We start from the raw sequence: 19,467 nt of genomic DNA, 5'->3' as shown, positions 1-19,467 counted from the left end.
AACATGGAGTAGCATGTTACCATGCCCCACCCCACCCCAGTGTCCACCACTGAGTCTGTATATGCCTATTGAGGACACTGGAGGAGGGGCATGGTCACATTGTTCTCCATGTCGGCCATCTTATGGACAGACTCGCCACAGAGCAGGACAGCAAAGCCTGGAAGAGGGAAGTCTGATTTTAGCTGCTTTAGGGAGCTGCTGTCAGTATATACAGTGACTACACTTATACTGTACACTGAACTATTTTACTATAAAGTGGCCAACCCCTTTAAGCAACAAATTAGATAGTATGCTTTATTACCAATAACAGGTGGTAGTCATAATGCAAACTTATATATTGCAATTCACTAAGCCTCCAAATCACTGGCAAAAAAAAGATTAATAGCCATTGGCTCATAACCCCAATTTTTTTTTCTTTATTTTTTTTTTCTTACTGTAATTAAGGATTAGCTCCTATGTCAGAATATACCATCTGCATATGTGACAAAAAGATAAATGCTCCTTTAAATATCATCTAATGATAGACACAGTAAGTAAAGCAAAGCATGAATATGCAATTGCTCATTAGCCGTTATAATTAGAATAGCATTACTTGTTGTTAACTGCACTGGCACGAAAAGTACCGTTTATGCATAATCTTAATACCAAGATGGTATACATTTATAAAGTTTACATTATTCCCAACAATAAATACAAAATCACCCAAGTATATAAAGTAAAAACATTATTCAGTATTTAAAATATTGCATGAGCCACCATCAGACTAAAGTTTACCAAAAGAGTGGATCACGCAATGTAATCCGGACACGTCTGTTCTGTAGAATGCCATTTTTCTTGTACTCTGAGGACTATAGAGTGCATTGGCACATTGCTCTTATTGTTATCTAAGGTACTATTATATAAAGGCACAATCTAAACTAGTAACAAACAAACAGCTGTAATGTTCACGTCCTTTACTGAGCACATTGGGGCATATGTATCAATGTGCACCCCTGGCGTACGCCATTTATGCCAGACGTAAGCCTTGTGGGTGGATGGCCTCCTCCCGTGCCTAATTTTTTTTGATGGTTTACACCTGGAACATGGCAGAAATGTACACCTGCGCCTGCCATGCAACAGGTGCAGGTCCTGGCAGGCTACATGGCGGTGGGGCTTTATTTAAAACTGGTGTACCCATTGAGTAAACATCCTCAGTGCAAGGAGGTGGGAATCAGGTGAATGTCTGTGTAGTAACTAGTAACAGTTGCTGTCAGGACTGACTAGGGAAGACACAGACAGTGTGGTCCCTGATGCTGAACCCGCCCCAGCTGTCCCTACTTACTTGCCACACTCTGCCCTAGGTGGCAGCGGGCAACTAGGCGGCGTTCCCTATACTGCAGCAAGTGGTAACACAAAACGAGACAAGACAATACACACACAATAAAAGGGGGTTAGCGGCCCAAGTCGGCAACGTACGGGAAGCAAAGGTACAAAATCAATATCCGGAAGAGAAGTCGAGGTCACAAAAGCCAAAGGTCAAAATACACAGAATGGTCAGGTCACAAAAGGCTAGATCAAGGAGGCACTAGGAAACTAGGCTCTTTCACGGGCAAAGAACTTAAGACAAGTGAAAGTACTTATAGGACTAGAAGTCCCAGCCCAGCCCAGATACCGACAGCTAACTGGGAGAGTCAGCTGTCAGTCAAATCACTGTGATAACAAACACTGAGTGCTGATCAGCAGAGGGAGAGCAACACTGGACACTGCTACATCCAGGAATAGCAGAGCAGAGAAAAACATAAAAGCAGTCTGACTGCTATGGACGCCAAGCTGAACGCATGGCTCGAGTCCTAAAGGCCCTGTTCCCACTGAGCAAAACTAGCGGAATGCCGTTAGCCTCCCTCTCATAATGGGAGTCTATAGGAGGCGCGCGCTCCTTCCCTGTCCGCGCTGAAGAATGAACATGTTCATTCTTCAGCGCAAACAAAGCAGGAGCGCGCGCCTCCCATAGACTCCCATTATGAGAGGGAGGCTAGCGGCATTCCGCGGCGGACAATTCTGCCGTGGAATTCCGCTAGTTTTGCTCAGTGGAAACGGGGCCTAACAGTTGCATTGTAGGAGATGAGATTGCATGTGAGGGTTTCATAGGTGCTTTGCCTATTACATAAAGATTGGTTAGTGTGAACCTGGTCTTGATGCAAACAACCTTCTGATGATGTGTACTAGAAGACTCTGAAAGTGGCTACAAATGTACTGAAGTGTACATCGATCCATGCCTAGGAAATTTGGGGAGATAATTAAAAGCTAATTTTATTTAGAGCTTAGACTGAAGCTTAAAAACCAATCCTAAAAGAGGAAAGAAAGAACCCAAAGGTACCAGCTAAAGACCTACAAACAGAAAAAAAACATTGTTCATATGTCCACTATCAGTAAAAAAACAACTAACAAGGAAACGATCCGTGGAAGGATGCCACTAAAGAAGTTTCCACATGTAGGATGTTCCAGAAATATTGATGGACTGATATACATTTACTGGGAGGAATCCAGTGTAGAGATGAGTGAACCCAAACACTCATTTGATCACCAGTGGCTTTAGAAGTTGGATGAAGCCCTAAGGCTGCCTGGAAAACATGGACATAGCCATAGGCCATAGGCTGTATCCATGTTTTCCAGGTCTCCCTATGCTGCATCCAACTTCTTCAGCCACCGGTGATCAAATGCAGAACGTTCGGGTTTGGATTTACCTGAACATATTCAAGGTTCTTTCATCTTTAATCCAGTGTTGTGCAAACATTTGCTGCTATAGGGGGATCCCTGCACTGTGGATGTTTACCCATTGTAAGCAATAAAAGACATATACAACTGTTTGTGTGTTATTAGATTATACAACCTATAAAGGTATAAAAAATGCTGGACAACAAAATCTCCGTTTAACAATGAATACTTTATTATTACATATCAAAAATTATATTTAAAAACATTAAAAAGGGAAGCAAAGAAATATACATAGCATATATCAAATGGTATACAAGGCAGGAATAAGTAGATGTTAAATACACTATATACTGAGTAAACAGTGGTATGTCAATTGACTCCCGGAGGAAAGTGTACTAGTGCAAGTAAACAAAAGACCAAAAAAGTGCTAAAGTAACCTCTGTATATTGCTGCAAGTGCAGTTACAAGTGCAAAGTCACATGTGCTAGAGTAAGCTAAGTTAAACTGATAAAGTAACAATAATCAATAATACTTAAACCTCGGGGTCCACACTGTATGCTGCCAAGTATTGCCACTCACCCGACGCAGCGTTTCGCTGTATGAGCTTTATCAAGGGTTAGTTAGCTTTATTAGATTAGTTAGATTGTATTTGCCTGTAGGTGTGACTTAGATAACAATTAGATCACATTTTTTTAGTAAAATTACAGGGAGGTTTTTACCCTGAGAAGCCGAACCTATGTGCCAATAATATAGATCACTGCAGGGTCTATGCAAGCGGTCAAAAAGAGATATTTTACACAAAGTAGAAAGATGGATAACTTTTCATTATACAATGACTATTGTTTTGTGTCATCATTTATTATTATTTTTATTTTTTTATTTTTTTATTACAGAGACCATTAAATGGACCCAAAACCAACAAGGACCTGTAATTGCCTTCTCTTTGCCGGGATGCGTCCTATACAAAGGTGAAGGTGGCAGTGTTGCATGCACTGCTCTCCCGTCTATGCTTCCTCTCGCACAGGATCTCGGGTTTTCGTCCATTTGCTTTCTGTGAGAACCTAAAAACGGATAAACCCTTTGACTCCTTGGGTATAAAACAGGGTATAGATAATACATTGCCCTATGCCTGGCAATCAGTATCACCATTGAGTATGAGGCTTGTACGAAGACACAGAAAAAGACCTCAAATGTTGGCTTTTTGGAGCGAATGTAAAAAAAAAATACAGGCTCCAGGGCTTTATACCAAGTCAAGTTGTTGACGAAGGACATGGTAATGTGGAATGGGAAGGATAACATTTTACCTATTATTTAATAATGGAAGAAATGTGATACGTAAGGGTCCGGGATGGTAACGCTAGTCTGTCCAGGGAGCATGTGAAAGAAGGAAACGTCAGGATTGAAAACTGAGGGAGCCGAGAATGTAAGTGCAAAAGGGTTAGGATAGTGGAAAGTGCAAAAGTGAAAAGGGAAGTTAGACTAGGAAATATGGCAGGGTCTACGTTGGATTAACCACTTGTCTGCCTAAGTGGCCGTCTTTCATTGCAGTATTCAGCCCCTCCCCTTTCTCCTCCTCAAAAGACGACATTCATTTACGTTAAAAATAGCTGTTAATGACAATTACAAGGTAGGATGTAAAGCACTGATAGGGACTAGAGATGAGCGAACCTTGAGGATGCTCGAGTCTATCCGAACCTCAGCATTTGGCATAGCGGGGGCTTCTGAACTTGGATAACGCCCTAAGGCTATGTGGAAAACATATCCATGTATTAATGTTTTCCAGACAGCTTAAGAGCTTTATCCAACTTCAGCAGCCCCCGCTATGCCGAATGCTCGGGTTCGGATAGACTCGAGCATGCTCGAGGTTCGCTCATCTCTAATAGGGACCTAATAGAAAGTAAAAGAATATAATCAATTACACATACTTATTATGACCTAATATATCACAGCGTGCTAAGGTCTTCACATTACCGAATCAGTTAAGTTTGTTAAATCTTTTGAATGCCAAATTAAGCAATTTTCTCACTTTGCACCTTTCTTTTTCTTAATAAGAATTTTCAATTGCTCCACATGTCTCCAATACCTTTTTATAACTCAACTCCGTAGGGATCCTACGTTCGGGATAAGTCACTTATTGTCTGTTCATTAAGGACGCCTTATCATTGTAGCAGAATGGCAACCTTCTGTATACAGCACACTTATTATAAGAAGTGGTTATAAACACTGAGCTATAAGACAGGTGGTGTTTTTCTTTACCTTGGTACATAGGTAGATCATATGTGTACATGTCCATGAGCGCGGCATGGTGGGCCATTATTAAGAAGCTCATTCTCATTGCTTCCGTAACAAGGACTTAGATCAAAGATACGGAACCTTCGACCCTCTAAATGTTGCAAAACTACAATTCCCATCATCCCTGGACAGCCAAAGCTTTAGCTTAAGCTGTCCAGGGATGATTGAAATTGTAGTTTTGCAACAGTTGGAGGGCCGAAGGTTCCCCATCCCTGACTTAGTGTCCTATTACACGGGCCAACTACAACCCGATCATTTTAGTAAACGTGCGCTCATGTGCTAGATTGGCGCTCATTTACTGGACCTACTACATGGCCCGATAGTTGGGCAGTAAGGGCTGCATGGACATCGTTAGCGATACCTGATACCTTTTCTCTCCCCAGTCTCCCAGTCTTCTCTCCTGTGCTCCGCAGCTTCTCAGTCCCAGCAGTGTCTGTTGACAGGAACTCCACAGCCTGTGATTGGCTGAGCGGCCTGCAGCCGCGGGGACCGGAAAGCTGCAGAGCACAGGAGAGAAGACCAGGAGCAGTGGAGAGGTAAGGTAACAGGTGTTTGGGCAATCATTAGCCATCGGCCACGCATCGCTATTACGCGTAGCAATTTTAGGTCCAAACCTAAACCAACGATCAGCTGACTATTGTTGTCATCAGCTGATCGTTGTCTCTATTACACTAAGCAATAATCGTCCGAATTGGACCAATTCGGCCAATTATCGCTCCGAGTAATAGGGCCCTTATAGCCACATTCCATTACAGACTTTTTTATATGAATAAGTATCATCCATTTGTGTGGATCCTTTGGATAAATAAAGATGGACTCCTGGATCAGTGAGTACTACTTAAGTCAGGCTTTGTCAAGGTTAACAAGATGCTGAAGGTCAGTCAGTTGCATACATAATAGAGTTAGACAGAAAACAAGCCATCAAAGTTAGCGAATTATAAACCTATTGGCCCTTGATCATGGCCAAATTACAGTCCTTATAATACAGTCATGTGCTGGAGCCACCAACGTGCTGTCCAGCATTTGTGTATTTTTCTCTAAAAGGGACAGATTGGTCACTCACCTTGCCTGATCACCCACTGCTACCGCTCCAATAGTGCTCGGGTCCCTTCTGACCACCACTGCCTGATCCCTGATCTCCACACAGCCCATCATTTTCTGTGCATCCAGATGGGACCAAGAAGTAGTGAGCAATAGGAACCATATGAGTGTAGGAATGGCAGTCTGGCCTGTTTAAAAAAAAAAAACAATACTAACAAGCTGGACAAACACTCTGGACAAGCGCTACCAGCGGTGGCCAACAGCATAATGTCTATGGGGGTCTTCCAACTCTACATTGACAGTTTAAGTTAGTGGAGAGAAGGGTCAAGGAATTTTACTGCCAGACCCTTTGTTTTTGGATAGACAAGCTTTCCCCAGTCTTACCCCTCCCCATAGAGAACACATACTGTTTGGCCATGTTGAATGTTCATATGTATGTGGAGGCAAATAAACAGTTCAGTTATTGAAGGTGTATCATCACCATTAAACCTTAGGACTCAGGGGTATGGCTGGCTAAGGCTCCTTTCACACTACGTTTTTTCAGCATCCAACATTTGCCAGGATTGATGGCTCTAGTAGCCTCCTTCATGCGTAGATTCCCATTTCTAGAATACTTTTTTCTTTGTGGACCCTACTTTATGAAATAGCACAAAACCATCCAGCAAATGAAGGTAAACTCCAATAGAGACCACCTATTGAAAGGTATGGAAGTATACATTTGCCGTACGTGTCAGGAGTTCCACATGCGTACTGAAGTTATATGCCAGGAATGTAGTGTAAGGAGAGCCTTACATGTTCAGGATCAAGTGGAATTACCACAACAAAAATAAGCATCAAGAATTTTCAAAGCCACATTGTGCCCTATGTACAGATATATTGCGAGTTTCACGCTCACGTCTATTGAATAGTGAAAATCCTCCCTTGAAAACAAGACTCCACATGCATCATCAGCCTTACTGTTGCAGTAACCATGTTCTGCAAAACTACAGTCAGCCAATAAGCATAAAACCCCTTTAAGGGGAACCGGTAACATCCTTGGTGGTGTGTAAACCCTCCCAGTACCTTGTGGGGGGGTTGGGTTTACATCCGTAATGTGGACACTAAGATCTGCTGCATTCCACCCATCTGAAAACAACCTAAATCAAAAGCGTGGGAATGTGAACATCAGCCAGCCTATAGCATTAGTCCAATGTGGTCTGTGCTCTAATCTCAGTTTAAGCACCATTTATAATCAGCGCTGGATTACACTTGATCTGTCATTTCAATTGGGCTGTAAATTTTTCGTGCCAACTCAACGTTTTGATATCATCATCCAGCTCTATCGTACCACATGGCTAGCATAAAAACATCTGTCTATCAAAAGAGGTGGAGTGACATAACAGCTTTCCTATATATATAGAAAATTATAAAACAGCTGAATAGTGAGCCATGCCAAAGAGTTTGGCAGTGCAAAAAAAAGTCGGAACAACTTTTTTCCCTCTAAGAGCAGTTAATACTAACATTTTGCAACTTTTTTACATGTGTTACGATGTGTGGGAAATACTTCTGCTCCTATAGTTTGTAAAAAGTAAAAAAAAAAAACAATATATAGGTGTATGTAGATAGAAAATTCTGCACTCACCCCTCTGCAGTTCAGGTTTGTCTTTATTTCATCTCAGGATCACATAGCGGGGAGCAGGTAGGTCGGGTGCAGGACATCTTTCCTCCCGGCAATGTCCGTTTCAAGCGTAAATGCCCTTCTTCCGGCCAGGAGTAAGCACCCAGATGACAGGATAACAGCATACAAAAATACAAAGGTCACATGCACTATTTTAGACATCTCCTTCACCCGGGCAAGTACTCCTGGCCGGAAGAAGGGCGTTTAAGACTGAAACAGCTGTTGCTGAAAGGAGACATGTCTTGCACCCGACCTACCCCCTCCCTGCTATGTGATCCTAAGATGGAATAAAAATAATCCTGATCTGAAGAGCGGTAAGTGCGGTATTTTCTTTCTACAAACATCTATTTGTTGCACTTGTCTCTGATTCCTAGTACCCCGCTGGCTATTGTCTTCACATTTAAGGACTGTGCAGAGAGTCACATATACCTCGTATAAGGCAATTTCAATATAGTGGTTGGTGCTGGCTCTATGATCGCCTTTGTTAGCCTGAATACAACTTTATTGTATGTAATAGGGCTATCAATCAGACCACAAATGAGCAAACACTGATCAAGCTGTTCTGACATGCCGAAAAATCTTCACCTATTGGCTGCAAATCTCTCTGATTGTTCATGCTGCCCAGCCAAACGACTATGTAGGCCTTGTGAAGGCACTGTGAATGAGCATTGATCACCATGATCGGTGCTGATTTACTGATGGCCCCAGTATGGTTTCTACAGTGTTGCATCTTGTGGCTGTTTTCACCATGACAAACTACCTCTCTCCATACAATTGGTAGTTGACCGATGCTGGCAGTCTTGTCATCTCCTTGCTCCACCCTAGGTAGGAAATCTAAAAATCTAAAAAGAACGTCATATTGAAATGCACTGTGTAAATGAACTACAAAAATGTATATGTTTCCATCCATGGTGTGGTATATATTAAGGGGTTGTCCAAGCTTAAAAAAAACATTACTGCTTTCTTCCAGAAACAGTACCTCTCCTGTCCTCAGCTTGGTTGTGTCAGTTCCATTGAAGTGAATGGAGCTGAATTGTAATACCACACTCTACCTGAGGTCTGGGTGGCGCTATTATAACAAAAAGGGAGTTGTGCTGGGTAACCCCTTTAATATAACATATCAATATGCTCTTAAATACTGGGGGTTCTTATCCAATATGGTGGCGGTGCCTATATCTGAACATCTGAGAAGAGAACGTTCAATAAATCTATTGCAGACCACTCTTTTTTTTTCTACTTTATCACTTCTCACAAGGTGATCAGAAGATATTATCAGCCTTACAATTGAAAAGTAATGACACTCTCCCACATTTGTAACAAGCGGTGCTACGTGGAGCTTGTGCTGACAGATTTCCAACCTTAAATTGAGTTATGTTCCTGTGTAACATTTTGACAGCTGTTCTAGAAGTTTGTCCTATTAGCATCTCAGGATTACTTCTTAGGGTACTCGGTGGACTTTCCGAGGAAACTTTTTTGCAGGGAATATACAAGTTTCTAAAGTTCCAATGACAATTTGTGAGTTACACGTTGAATATAGAATCCATATATTAATAGTGGATAATCAATCAGCCCTCTATTTCTTCTCTGTTTTTCCACCTTCTATGTTGGATATACCAGCGTATACCGTGGCAGGCCTGTTGACTATAGTAAAGTGAATGTAGTCGCCTTCTATGTTTAGTCTATTTGTATATCACAGTAGACTATATAAAAAAGCAAAAGTTAAAGTGCTACAAAAACATGGCCACTTTTCTCCCTACTGTTGTCTCCAGTTCAGGTGCGGTTTGCAATTAAGCTCCATTTACTTCAATGGAACTGAGTTTCAAAAACCCACCCAAACTGGAGACAATGGTAGGGGGAAAGTGGCCATGTTTTTGTAGCGCTGGATAACCCCTTTAAGGAAATAGACCAAATATAATCCTAGTAGAGTATGTTCAGTCAATTAAAGTCAATGGGTCCTTTGTAGTGTTGAACAAACTTCCAAATTTGTTTGGGTTCGGCAACATTCTCCGAACCTGAACAATCAGTATTTGACCTCTGGCGTCTGGAGAAGTTGGATGATGCCCTAGATAGTTGAAGAAAACATGGATATAGCATATAGCTGTATCCATGTTTTCCAGGACTCCGTAGATTGGCATCACACATCTCCAGATGCTACGGGTCAACTGTTGAGTGTTTGGGTTCGAAGAACAGAACAGTCCAGCAAGGTTGTGCAACACTAGCCCTCTGCAAGTACTCTGTAATAATACTGTAACTTTTTGGAAGTTTTCCAAAGTAAACCACCAACAAGGAAACTAGAGGAAGCATATCACATACATTGGTTACCCTTTGAACTGTTTACAAGGAGAGATACATATAGCATCTTTGGACTACAGACACTACTGAAAGGTCTCTTGGCTATATGAAGTGCCAGGAGGGGTCCTCTAATTACTTACGTCTACCTGCCTCCTGGAACGGAGTTTCATCTACAGTCTATAGTGTGTGGTCTTCTCTCTGCTTCCTAAGAGTGGGAACAATACAGCCCATACGTCTAAGGGGCATGCTGAATGGTGCTCTATTATCCACAGTTTCTAGGCCAAGTATCAGCAATTGGCTTCAGCCAATTTAGTATAGTCTTATAGTCTAGTCATTTATAGCGAGCTCTTCTAGTGACAAGATAACTGTGCAATGGTGCAAAGCTTTACAGTAACACAGTGCCCTTCTCACCTTTATAATAATAAAGTTAGACTTCCCTCTCGGTCTTCCAATGAACAGTATTTTTTATCACTAAGCTTCATGTATTGGTGCCAAAATACATAAATATGAAGTTATTGCTTGCTGTTTTCAGTAGGTAACATCATGTTGCCAGTGACATTATCTTCCATTACATGAACAAGTAGAATTGTGCCAGCTGTATGGGGGGTAAGGGTATGATGACTAAGCTGGTCATCATTTATTTCATGTGTTAGTTTCTGTTTTGCAGTGATGAAACCAGTTTTCCCTTAATAAATGAACAGGGAAAATAAAGTTATTTTACTATTATTCTGTGTTTTTTTATTCTCTCTGATGTAAACTGTCCTCTCCGTTGTCTTCATTGTCACACTTCCTGTCTAGTGCACATTTTGTAATGGACTTCCTGTTCTTGCTGCATGTTCTAGCTGGAAATTCAGCCAAATGTATGGCCTTTCCACTATGTTAGAGGCTTTAGTGCAGGGATGAGGAACCTTCGGCCTCCAGCTGTTGCAAAACTACAATTCCCATCATGCATGGACAGCCAAAGCTTCGCTTTGGCTATCCATGCATGATGGGAATTGTAGTTTTGCAACAACTGGAGGGCCGAAGGTTCCCCATCCCTGCTTTAGTGGGTGCAGTTGAAGGGATTATAGTAAAGAAGGTGTGGAGAAATGATGATTGAGATGGCTGAAATCCCAATTACAGTGTACAGCAGGAACAGGTTACAATGAGGATATAGTAAGGATAAAAGACTGGGCAGTTTGGACCAGAAGCAGAAGGAAAGCATGATCAATTACAGAACTGTAGTAAAATAATTCTACTAATATATATTCATCTATTGGACAGAGGAAAAGAGGTTTCATCATTGGAAAACCACTTAAATGACTTCATAGGAAGGAAGAAAGAAGAAGCTGAGAGGACTGGGGACCTGAAGCCACCAGTGGGGAAGTAAGACCGGAGAGTATAGCTTGTTTAGTATTTTTACTATAACACCAGGCTGGAGAATTTTCTTTTCCCTGTAGACGCAGTGTGGGCATTTATCCTAAGTCCCAGTGACTTCATAATATAGAGCTGGAGGCACTCTCACTGCTAATGTATATATCAAATAAAAAGATATCCAATGGAACATGCCATATTTTCTTCCCATTCAGAATTCAACAGAACAAAAAAAACTTCTGTATGCAGTAGGGCCCCATAGATTTCTATAGATGCAATATTACGTCTCCACACCACTGAGCTGACCCCATAGAATTCTATGGATGCCATATTACGTCTCCGCACCACTGAGCTGACCCCATGGATTTCTATAGATGCCCTATTATGGCTCCACACCAGTGAGCTGATCCCATAGAATTCTATGGATGCCATATTACGTCTCCACACCACTGAGCTGACCCCATAGAATTCTATGGATGCCGTATTACGTCTCCACACCACTGAGCTGATCCCATAGAATTCTATGGATGCCATATTACGTCTCCACACCACTGAGCTGACCCCATAGAATTCTATGGATGCCATATTACGTCTCCACACCACTGAGCTGACCCCATGGATTTCTATAGATGCCCTATTATGGCTCCACACCACTGAGCTGATCCCATAGAATTTTATGGATGCCATATTACGTCTCCACACCAGTGAGCTGACTTCATAGATTTCTATAGATACTATATTATGGCTCCATACCACTGAGCTGACCCTATTGATTTCTATAGAGGCCATATTACAGCTCCACACCACTGAGCTGACCCCATGGATTTCTATAGATGCCCTATTATGGCTCCACACCACTGAGCTGATCCCATAGAATTCTATGGATGCCATATTACGTCTCCACACCAGTGAGCTGACTTCATAGATTTCTATAGATGCTATATTATGGCTCCACACCACTGAGATGACCCTATTGATTTCTATAGATGCTATATTATGGCTCCACACCACTGAGATGACCCTATTGATTTCTATAGATGCCATATTATGGCTCCACACCACTGAGCTGACCCCATAGATTTCTATAGATGCCATATTACGGCTCCACACCGCTAAGCTGACCCCATGGATTTCTATAGATGCCATATTATGTCTCCATGCCACTGAGCTGAGATATATTTGTGTGCATTAATCCTTAATGTGAGAAATGAATCGACAAGTAAAAGTGAACAGCATTGTGCTAGAAGCATGCAAATCTTAACATTAAGAGCTAATGTGTAAAAGCTAACATTTTAACCAAAAGTGATTGTATTTGGTGTTACCGAAGGCAGCGGGTGATTGAACTTCACCCACGCTAAATGATTTTGTCTATAACATTGAAATATATTCACGGCAACAAAATTGTCACTTTGGTGAATTGTAATTCCTATATATCAGGACGTCGACCTTTCTCCAAATTAGAACTTATCAAAAATAAACTTCAACCTGGGAGATTTCTTCATATATGCGTTTTGAAAACTCAGCTTTTATATTGAAATGCAGAAAATTACAGCGTGTTTCTATTTTTTTTTTTCTTACCTTTGTTGCATGTATACTTATGTACAATGACAAATATAAAGGCAAAAGACCATAATGGATGTAAGAAGATCATAGTGATGGGAAGCAATATAAGAAATAACAGCACACATGATAAATATATGACAACGCCTCTTGACATTACCATTGTCCACATACATAGGCAACGCGTTTCCACCATGACGTTGAAAATAAAGAATCGTCTTCTTTAGCCTCTTCATTCCTTTTATCCACTGACAATACTCAAGTCTTAGTCACAATTCATTTCGATCACTGCAATTTCCCGACATGTTTTACAGTAAGGGGTGTATTCACAGGAAAGGGTGCCTTGCCATATGTCTTATGAAATCGATAGTTTGATAAATATGGTTAGTGGCTTTTTTTTTTTTTTTTTTTTTTTGTGAACGGGAAGCGTGAGACCCATGGAAGAGGAATGTGTGAATATTTTCTGTATATACATGGATGTATTATATCAGTGGCAAAAGCTTCAGTGTCTGTAGTGTGACCTTGTGGGGGGATATTGGCCTTAAATTCATTAATATGCATGGGAACTTCAGTAATAAACGCTAAGAAAACCACCATGTCTTGTGTACTGTATTGTTTTTATTTGAGATGGCAATGATAGTGTTTTCTGTGTTGTATATGTGTAAGAGGAGATAGAAACATGGGTGATTGCTGGTAACGGTGATAATTATCCCCCCCCCCCCCCCCAAAAAAAATAAAAATGTTCTTTTACATTTGTTTAATAAAGTTTTAAATTTTTTTACATTTTTACTTTAAGTGGCAGCAGTAAGGATCGATACGGCCCCTCTGCTGCCATTGTCGGCTGTGTCAGGAACTGCAGGGCTGCTCTAGCCCTAATCTCAGTACAGGTACCTATCATGCGGCGCTAGCAATACTGAGTCTCCCCTGATGCCTATTCTGAAGCATCAGGATTTTTTTTTTAATTCGAATGTCTATTTTAATACATCAGTGGAGTCTAATTTTCGCTAGTGCTGCATGCAGCAACGTTCACGATATGTATCTGTGCTGGGACAAGACTTAAGCAGCCCTGCAGTTCCTGACACAGCCAGCGGTGACAGCAGAGGGACTATGTCTCCTCCTTACTGCTGCCACTCAATTAAAATGTTTGGTTTTTAATTTTTAATCAAGACTTTTTTTTAAATAGATTTTTTATTTTTGCCAGAATACCTTTAATATCTTTAATAATTCTCACATCAGTATGAACATACCAAATAGCTGAGATGTATTACAACCTCAACTGACCCTGGGAAGTGTACTGGGCTACTATACATGTATACATTCATAGCTCAATAATTTAATTAGTGAAAGGAGATGATTTATTGACAATATAGGTGTTATTGATATTTAGCAAAATGTATTCCCCCATTTGGCTAAAAATATCATAGTCATGAACGGAATTGTAGATGACATTAAAGTGGTACTCTGGTATCAGAAAATTTATTAAAAGAAAACTTCCCGTCACACCAAGATGTAAAACTTACTAATATCATGTAATTTACTTATCATAATAATATAATATCATCTATTAATACTGCCTTCAGTGTGATTTTGCGTGATTTACCCGTTACAGGAAGTCGAAATTGGATGTACAAAGAGTGTATTGTCTGCAGCTCCTCAGCACCTCCCTCTCTCCATAAACAATATATCATCTCTGACCGGATCATACAGCGAAAATCACCATATATATATATATATATATATATATATATATATATATATATATATATATAGACATTTAGGGAGAGGGAGGAGTGTTCACAGTATGCTGCATTGTAATGAATGATGCTATGGAAAAAGCAGACAAGGAGTGAATGCAGCAGCAACCTCACCTGACGTGAGAAAAAGAGAAAATGGAAAAAAACAAACTACAAAAACTGATCCCAGCTAACTTTCCTTAGGTCCACCCCTGAACTCTGAATCTGGGCACTACTGACCAGCAGACATCACACACTACTGGCACAAACAATAGCTGGATGCTAGGGCCCAGATATAAAGACTAAATCAGAGCTAAAGGAGGAAGATAAAGCAACAGGACAAGCTAGGAGGAACCTTTCAGATACAAATGCAATCAGTACATGAAAATAGCTACTGCTCCCGACAAACTAATAGGCAGGATTATTTGAAATAATAATAATTAAAATTAATTTTTATTTACATAGCGCCAACAGATTCTGCAGCACTTTACAATTCTAAATAGAGGGATAGTTCAGTTTATATGCATATAACTGTTCTGCTATATTTATATGGTTGTCACCATGCATGCATGCTCCTAGGAGAAATCTCTCAGTAAAGTATGCATTGTGATGTTATCCTATTGTAACAGACAGCGAGCGTGGACCTGCTGTGCTACTCAACTTACCTGCTCCTGCTCCACAATGCAGAAACTGGACTTCTGCAGCTAGAGGATACCATGCGTGAGTAGCATCTATCCCCCCAAAGACCAGACAGGGTCAATGTGAGGCACCGGAAGTAAACGCAGTCAGAAAGACGGGTCGTCCGTGAGAGAGTCAGCACAGTATAAGGGATGAGATGGGAAACATGGTCAGACAGGCAAAGCATTAGGGCAAGCGGTCAGCAACAAGAGAGGCAAATGGTGCAGACGGGTGAGGCAGAAAGTGTAAATTGAAGAAGAGGAAGGGGTCAGGATACATGGAATTTCAGTAAAATAGAAGAAAGACACCTTTGCTTGGAATACCAGAATACAACAATGCTTGTGCAAGGAGGAACAGGTGGAATGAGTTTAATAAGGCACAGGTGGCTCTGCATTGGCAGACGGCAGTAGCAGGTGGAGACAAGCTGGCACTTTGTGTACAGAAAGAGAGAGAGACTGAATTTATGTGTACTACTGTTTTCTCTCTGTGTACAGGCTGGATGAAGTTCTTTATGAAGTATATGAAAGACAACCAATATTTTACAGGGATGACTTGGTGGAGATGGGAGAGTAGAAAATTCAGTGAAAACTGAATCTTTTAGCCCAATTAGTGAAATCTCATGACCTTTGTGTGAGGGATTACTTTCCATGCAGGTCAGTGAAGGAAGACAGGAGAACTGAGATTTAGTAATTGGTGTACAGGAGCTACCCCTCCTCACTTTTTACCGAACCTCCTATCTAGGTCCAGACTGTACTCCACTGTACATAATCACACTGGTGCCGGGTCAAAAAAAGTAAAGATACTAAAGCTGCAGGGAGGTGAAAAAGGCTGACAATGGGAAAATGACGCTGGTTTTCACGAAATTATTAGTATATATATATATATATATATATATATATACACATATATATATATATATATATATATATATATAAATACATTAGTATATATGTTATGATATATATGTTACATGATTCAACAACTCTCTCCACCAATCATCATAAACTAACTCATAACCCTTTATATGGAAGTAGTGGAGACAAATGAATAACACCCATTTGTGGGCTGACAATCGTATTATACTATTGTTGCTGTTTTGCATCACATTGAACGATGATGACTCATAATTAAAATGATAAATTGTGTCATGTATGAAGTATGACAGGCCAAGTTCTATTTGCAATGTAAATAAAACTGAGTCCATCTATACACTCCTCAACATTGAAATTGCAGCACCAAGAAGTCACAGAATTATGGAAATCATAGGATTGATAGACATGCTAATGATATGTAAATGATGCAAGAAAGAAAACAAAACGTCTTGATTTATTGAGTATTGAGCATGAGCACCACACAGAAATACATGCACTCACACGCTGGAGACACTGCAGGATATGGTAGCACGTTTAGGATCTGCCCTTGTACTGTACAGGGGTGACACAGCTGTTAACTGTGTTTTGTGTCCATATGTTTACACTACGTATATATTCGTAAAACTACAACCGTTGTTGCTGATTTTAACAACGGCCGTGATTAATACGAATATATACGTTACATTGCTGTCTATGGAATCCCGGCCAGAGTGTATACACATAGATCCCTAGCGGCGGTGTGAGAAACTGACATGTCAAACACTGCCAGTGCACACTATGGAGCGAGCGGCTCCAGCCGCACGCTCCATAGTGTGCAGTGAGGAGTTCTGATGCAGGCGCGCACGGATGCGCCCGCATCAGAGCTAAGCGGCGCAAAAGATCATCCGGCCGGTACTGCAATACTGGCCGGGATGATCTTTTCAGAGACCGGCAGTTCCGTGACCCGGCCGGGTCAGGGAACTGCTGGTCTCTTACAAGGTCTGAACATGCCTATAAGATGTAAGGGCACTGACACAGCTCATAGGAAGCACAGGACTGTGAGCGATCTGTTCTGTGTCTTACTCTTTTAGGCTATGCTCACACTACGTAAAACTACGGCCGTAGGTTCTCGCCGCAGAACTACGGCCATAGTTTTGCGGGGTGGAACATAACCTTACATTCAGTGGGATTCAGTGAATTCCGGCCGCAGAAAGACATCTCAGTTCACACAGTGAAGCGAGCGGCTCCAGCCGCTTGATTCACTGTGGGCTATGGGAAGCTCTGATGCGGGCGCGCGCTGACGGCCCGCATCAGAGCTCCGCGGCCGAAAGATCATCCAGCCAGAGACCGGCCGTTCAGTGACGTAGTGTGAACATAGCCTTAGGGTGCGTTCACACCTACAGGATCCGCTGCAGATCTGCAGCAGATCCGCAGCAGATTTGATGGTGCAGATTTGATGCTGTGTTCAGTTATTTAAATGAAATCTGCTGCGGATGTGCTGCAGATCCGCTGCGGATCCACAGCAGAGATCCGGTAAGTGTGAACGTACCCTAAGGGGGCTACATTAGGCCTGTAATCTAGAAGTGATCTGGTATAGCAGCTGATGATGTCTTCCTTGCAGGGCCGGACTGGGACTGAAAATCAGCCCTGGCATTTCTGAGTGCACAGGCCCACTCGCCGCGCGGTGATAAGTTATGAGACGATGTTGTGAGTGCAGCACGGCTACATGTTGTATCATCACGGCCATGACTGGAATTACAGATAATAACACAGTAAATGGGGTCAGAAGCTTCTGTCTCTGTACTATGGCGTGGTGCTGCAGTTACAGGTCGTCACCACTACACAGTGTACACAGACAGACTGCTTCACCACATACTGACTAATGTCACCACATACTGACTAATACCACCACATACTGACTAATACCACTGCATACTAATACCACCGCATACTGACTAATGTCACCACACACTGACTAATACCACCAGATACTGACTAACACCACCACATACTGACTAATACCAACGCATTCGCCGCAGCGTTCGACGGGAAGCGTTGAGGAAGTAGAGGCCCACAAGTCCTCCAGCACAAGTCAGAAAATCTGCCTTCAGGAGACTGGACCTGGATTTCTGGTAAGTACAGCTTTGTTTTAGGGCTCGTTCACACAGAGCAAAAGCAGCTGAATTTCTGCGCTGAATCAGTGCAGAGCTAATTTCCTTTGTTTTGAATGGAAATTCTGCTCTGCAGTTCACACAGTGGAATTTCCGCACTGAACTAATCCGCTTTCCGCCAGAAGAATGAACATGTTCATTCTTCCGCTAGCGCAAACCTATACAAACCAATGGGGCTCTGATTTTATGTTTCAGCGCGGAATACAAGCATATTCAGCGCGGAATACAAGCGTAATACAAGCGGAAATTACGCGCTGAATCAGCGCGGAAATGGGGAAAAAAGGGGGGAGGAGGATTCTAGTATATATTCTGGTATAGTCTAGTTTACTCGCCAAATACTCGCTGAATTTCAGCGCTGAATGCATGTGGATTCAGGGCGGATTCCTCGAGTATTCCGCGCTGAATTTGTCAAGAGCTGATTACGAGCTGAACACTTTCCTAGCGGAATATGCAGGGATTCTGCTACATTCTGCTTATATTCTGCTCGGAATTCAGCGTCAGTTGATTTCAGGCGGAAATATTTCCTCGCGTAATCCGCCCCTTTTGCTCTGTGTGAACGTAGCCTTAAAGCATGAAAACAACAAAAAAAAAAATATTGAATGTATATTGCAAACTTGCTTTATTTCACATATACTGTTGATTTAGATTTTGAAAGTTATAACGGCAGTGACACTTTAAACTTACACGTTAAATGGGCAGCAAAAAGGCAATTACTCAGCTGGGAATCTGACCTGGATACACCGCTGGAAGGCATGGGGGGGGGGATTTGGAAGGGGGGTTGTGTACAGGTAAGTACAGTGGTACCTTGGTTTAAGAGTAACTTGGATTAAGAGCGTTTTGCAAGAAGAGCTCACAGTTTTTCACAATTGTGACTTGGTTTAAGAGCATTGCTTCGGTTTAAGAGCTCCCTGTACTGGGTGGGACGGGGTGTGGGGGGGGGGGCATGGTCTGCATAGCGGGGTCTACAGCTCTGTACTCTGACCCAGGGAGTCTCCCTCACCTTCCAAATCATAGCAGATCCACTTCAGGCTGGGGCTTACATCCGGGAACAGGACTGTGGAGGTCTCTTCATAACTGTAACCCCTCTCTCCCAGGACAGAGAGTGCTGCATGTAAGTGCCCACATCTGTCCTGCTCATTCCTTCA

General features: G+C 41.9%; 1 protein-coding gene across 2 annotated transcripts in view; it reads left to right on the top strand.

Annotated features, from left to right (window-relative positions):
* AKAP6 (A-kinase anchoring protein 6) overlaps positions 1-4,362 on the top strand; it is a 165,429-nt gene extending 161,067 nt beyond the window's left edge. For both annotated transcript variants that reach the window (XM_069950752.1, XM_069950753.1), the window contains exon 14: positions 3,588-4,362. In XM_069950752.1, the coding sequence (XP_069806853.1) occupies positions 3,588-3,626 (39 nt within the window). In that variant the 3' untranslated portion in view covers positions 3,627-4,362. The remainder of the gene's footprint in view (positions 1-3,587) is intronic.
* The last annotated feature ends 15,105 nt before the right edge of the window (positions 4,363-19,467 follow it).

The sequence above is a fragment of the Dendropsophus ebraccatus genome, chromosome 13 (assembly GCF_027789765.1).
Source record: "Dendropsophus ebraccatus isolate aDenEbr1 chromosome 13, aDenEbr1.pat, whole genome shotgun sequence".
NCBI classification, from domain to species: Eukaryota; Metazoa; Chordata; class Amphibia; order Anura; family Hylidae; genus Dendropsophus; species Dendropsophus ebraccatus.
The sequence above is the reverse complement of the archived record's forward strand: the minus strand, read 5'-3'. Positions and strand labels throughout refer to the sequence as shown.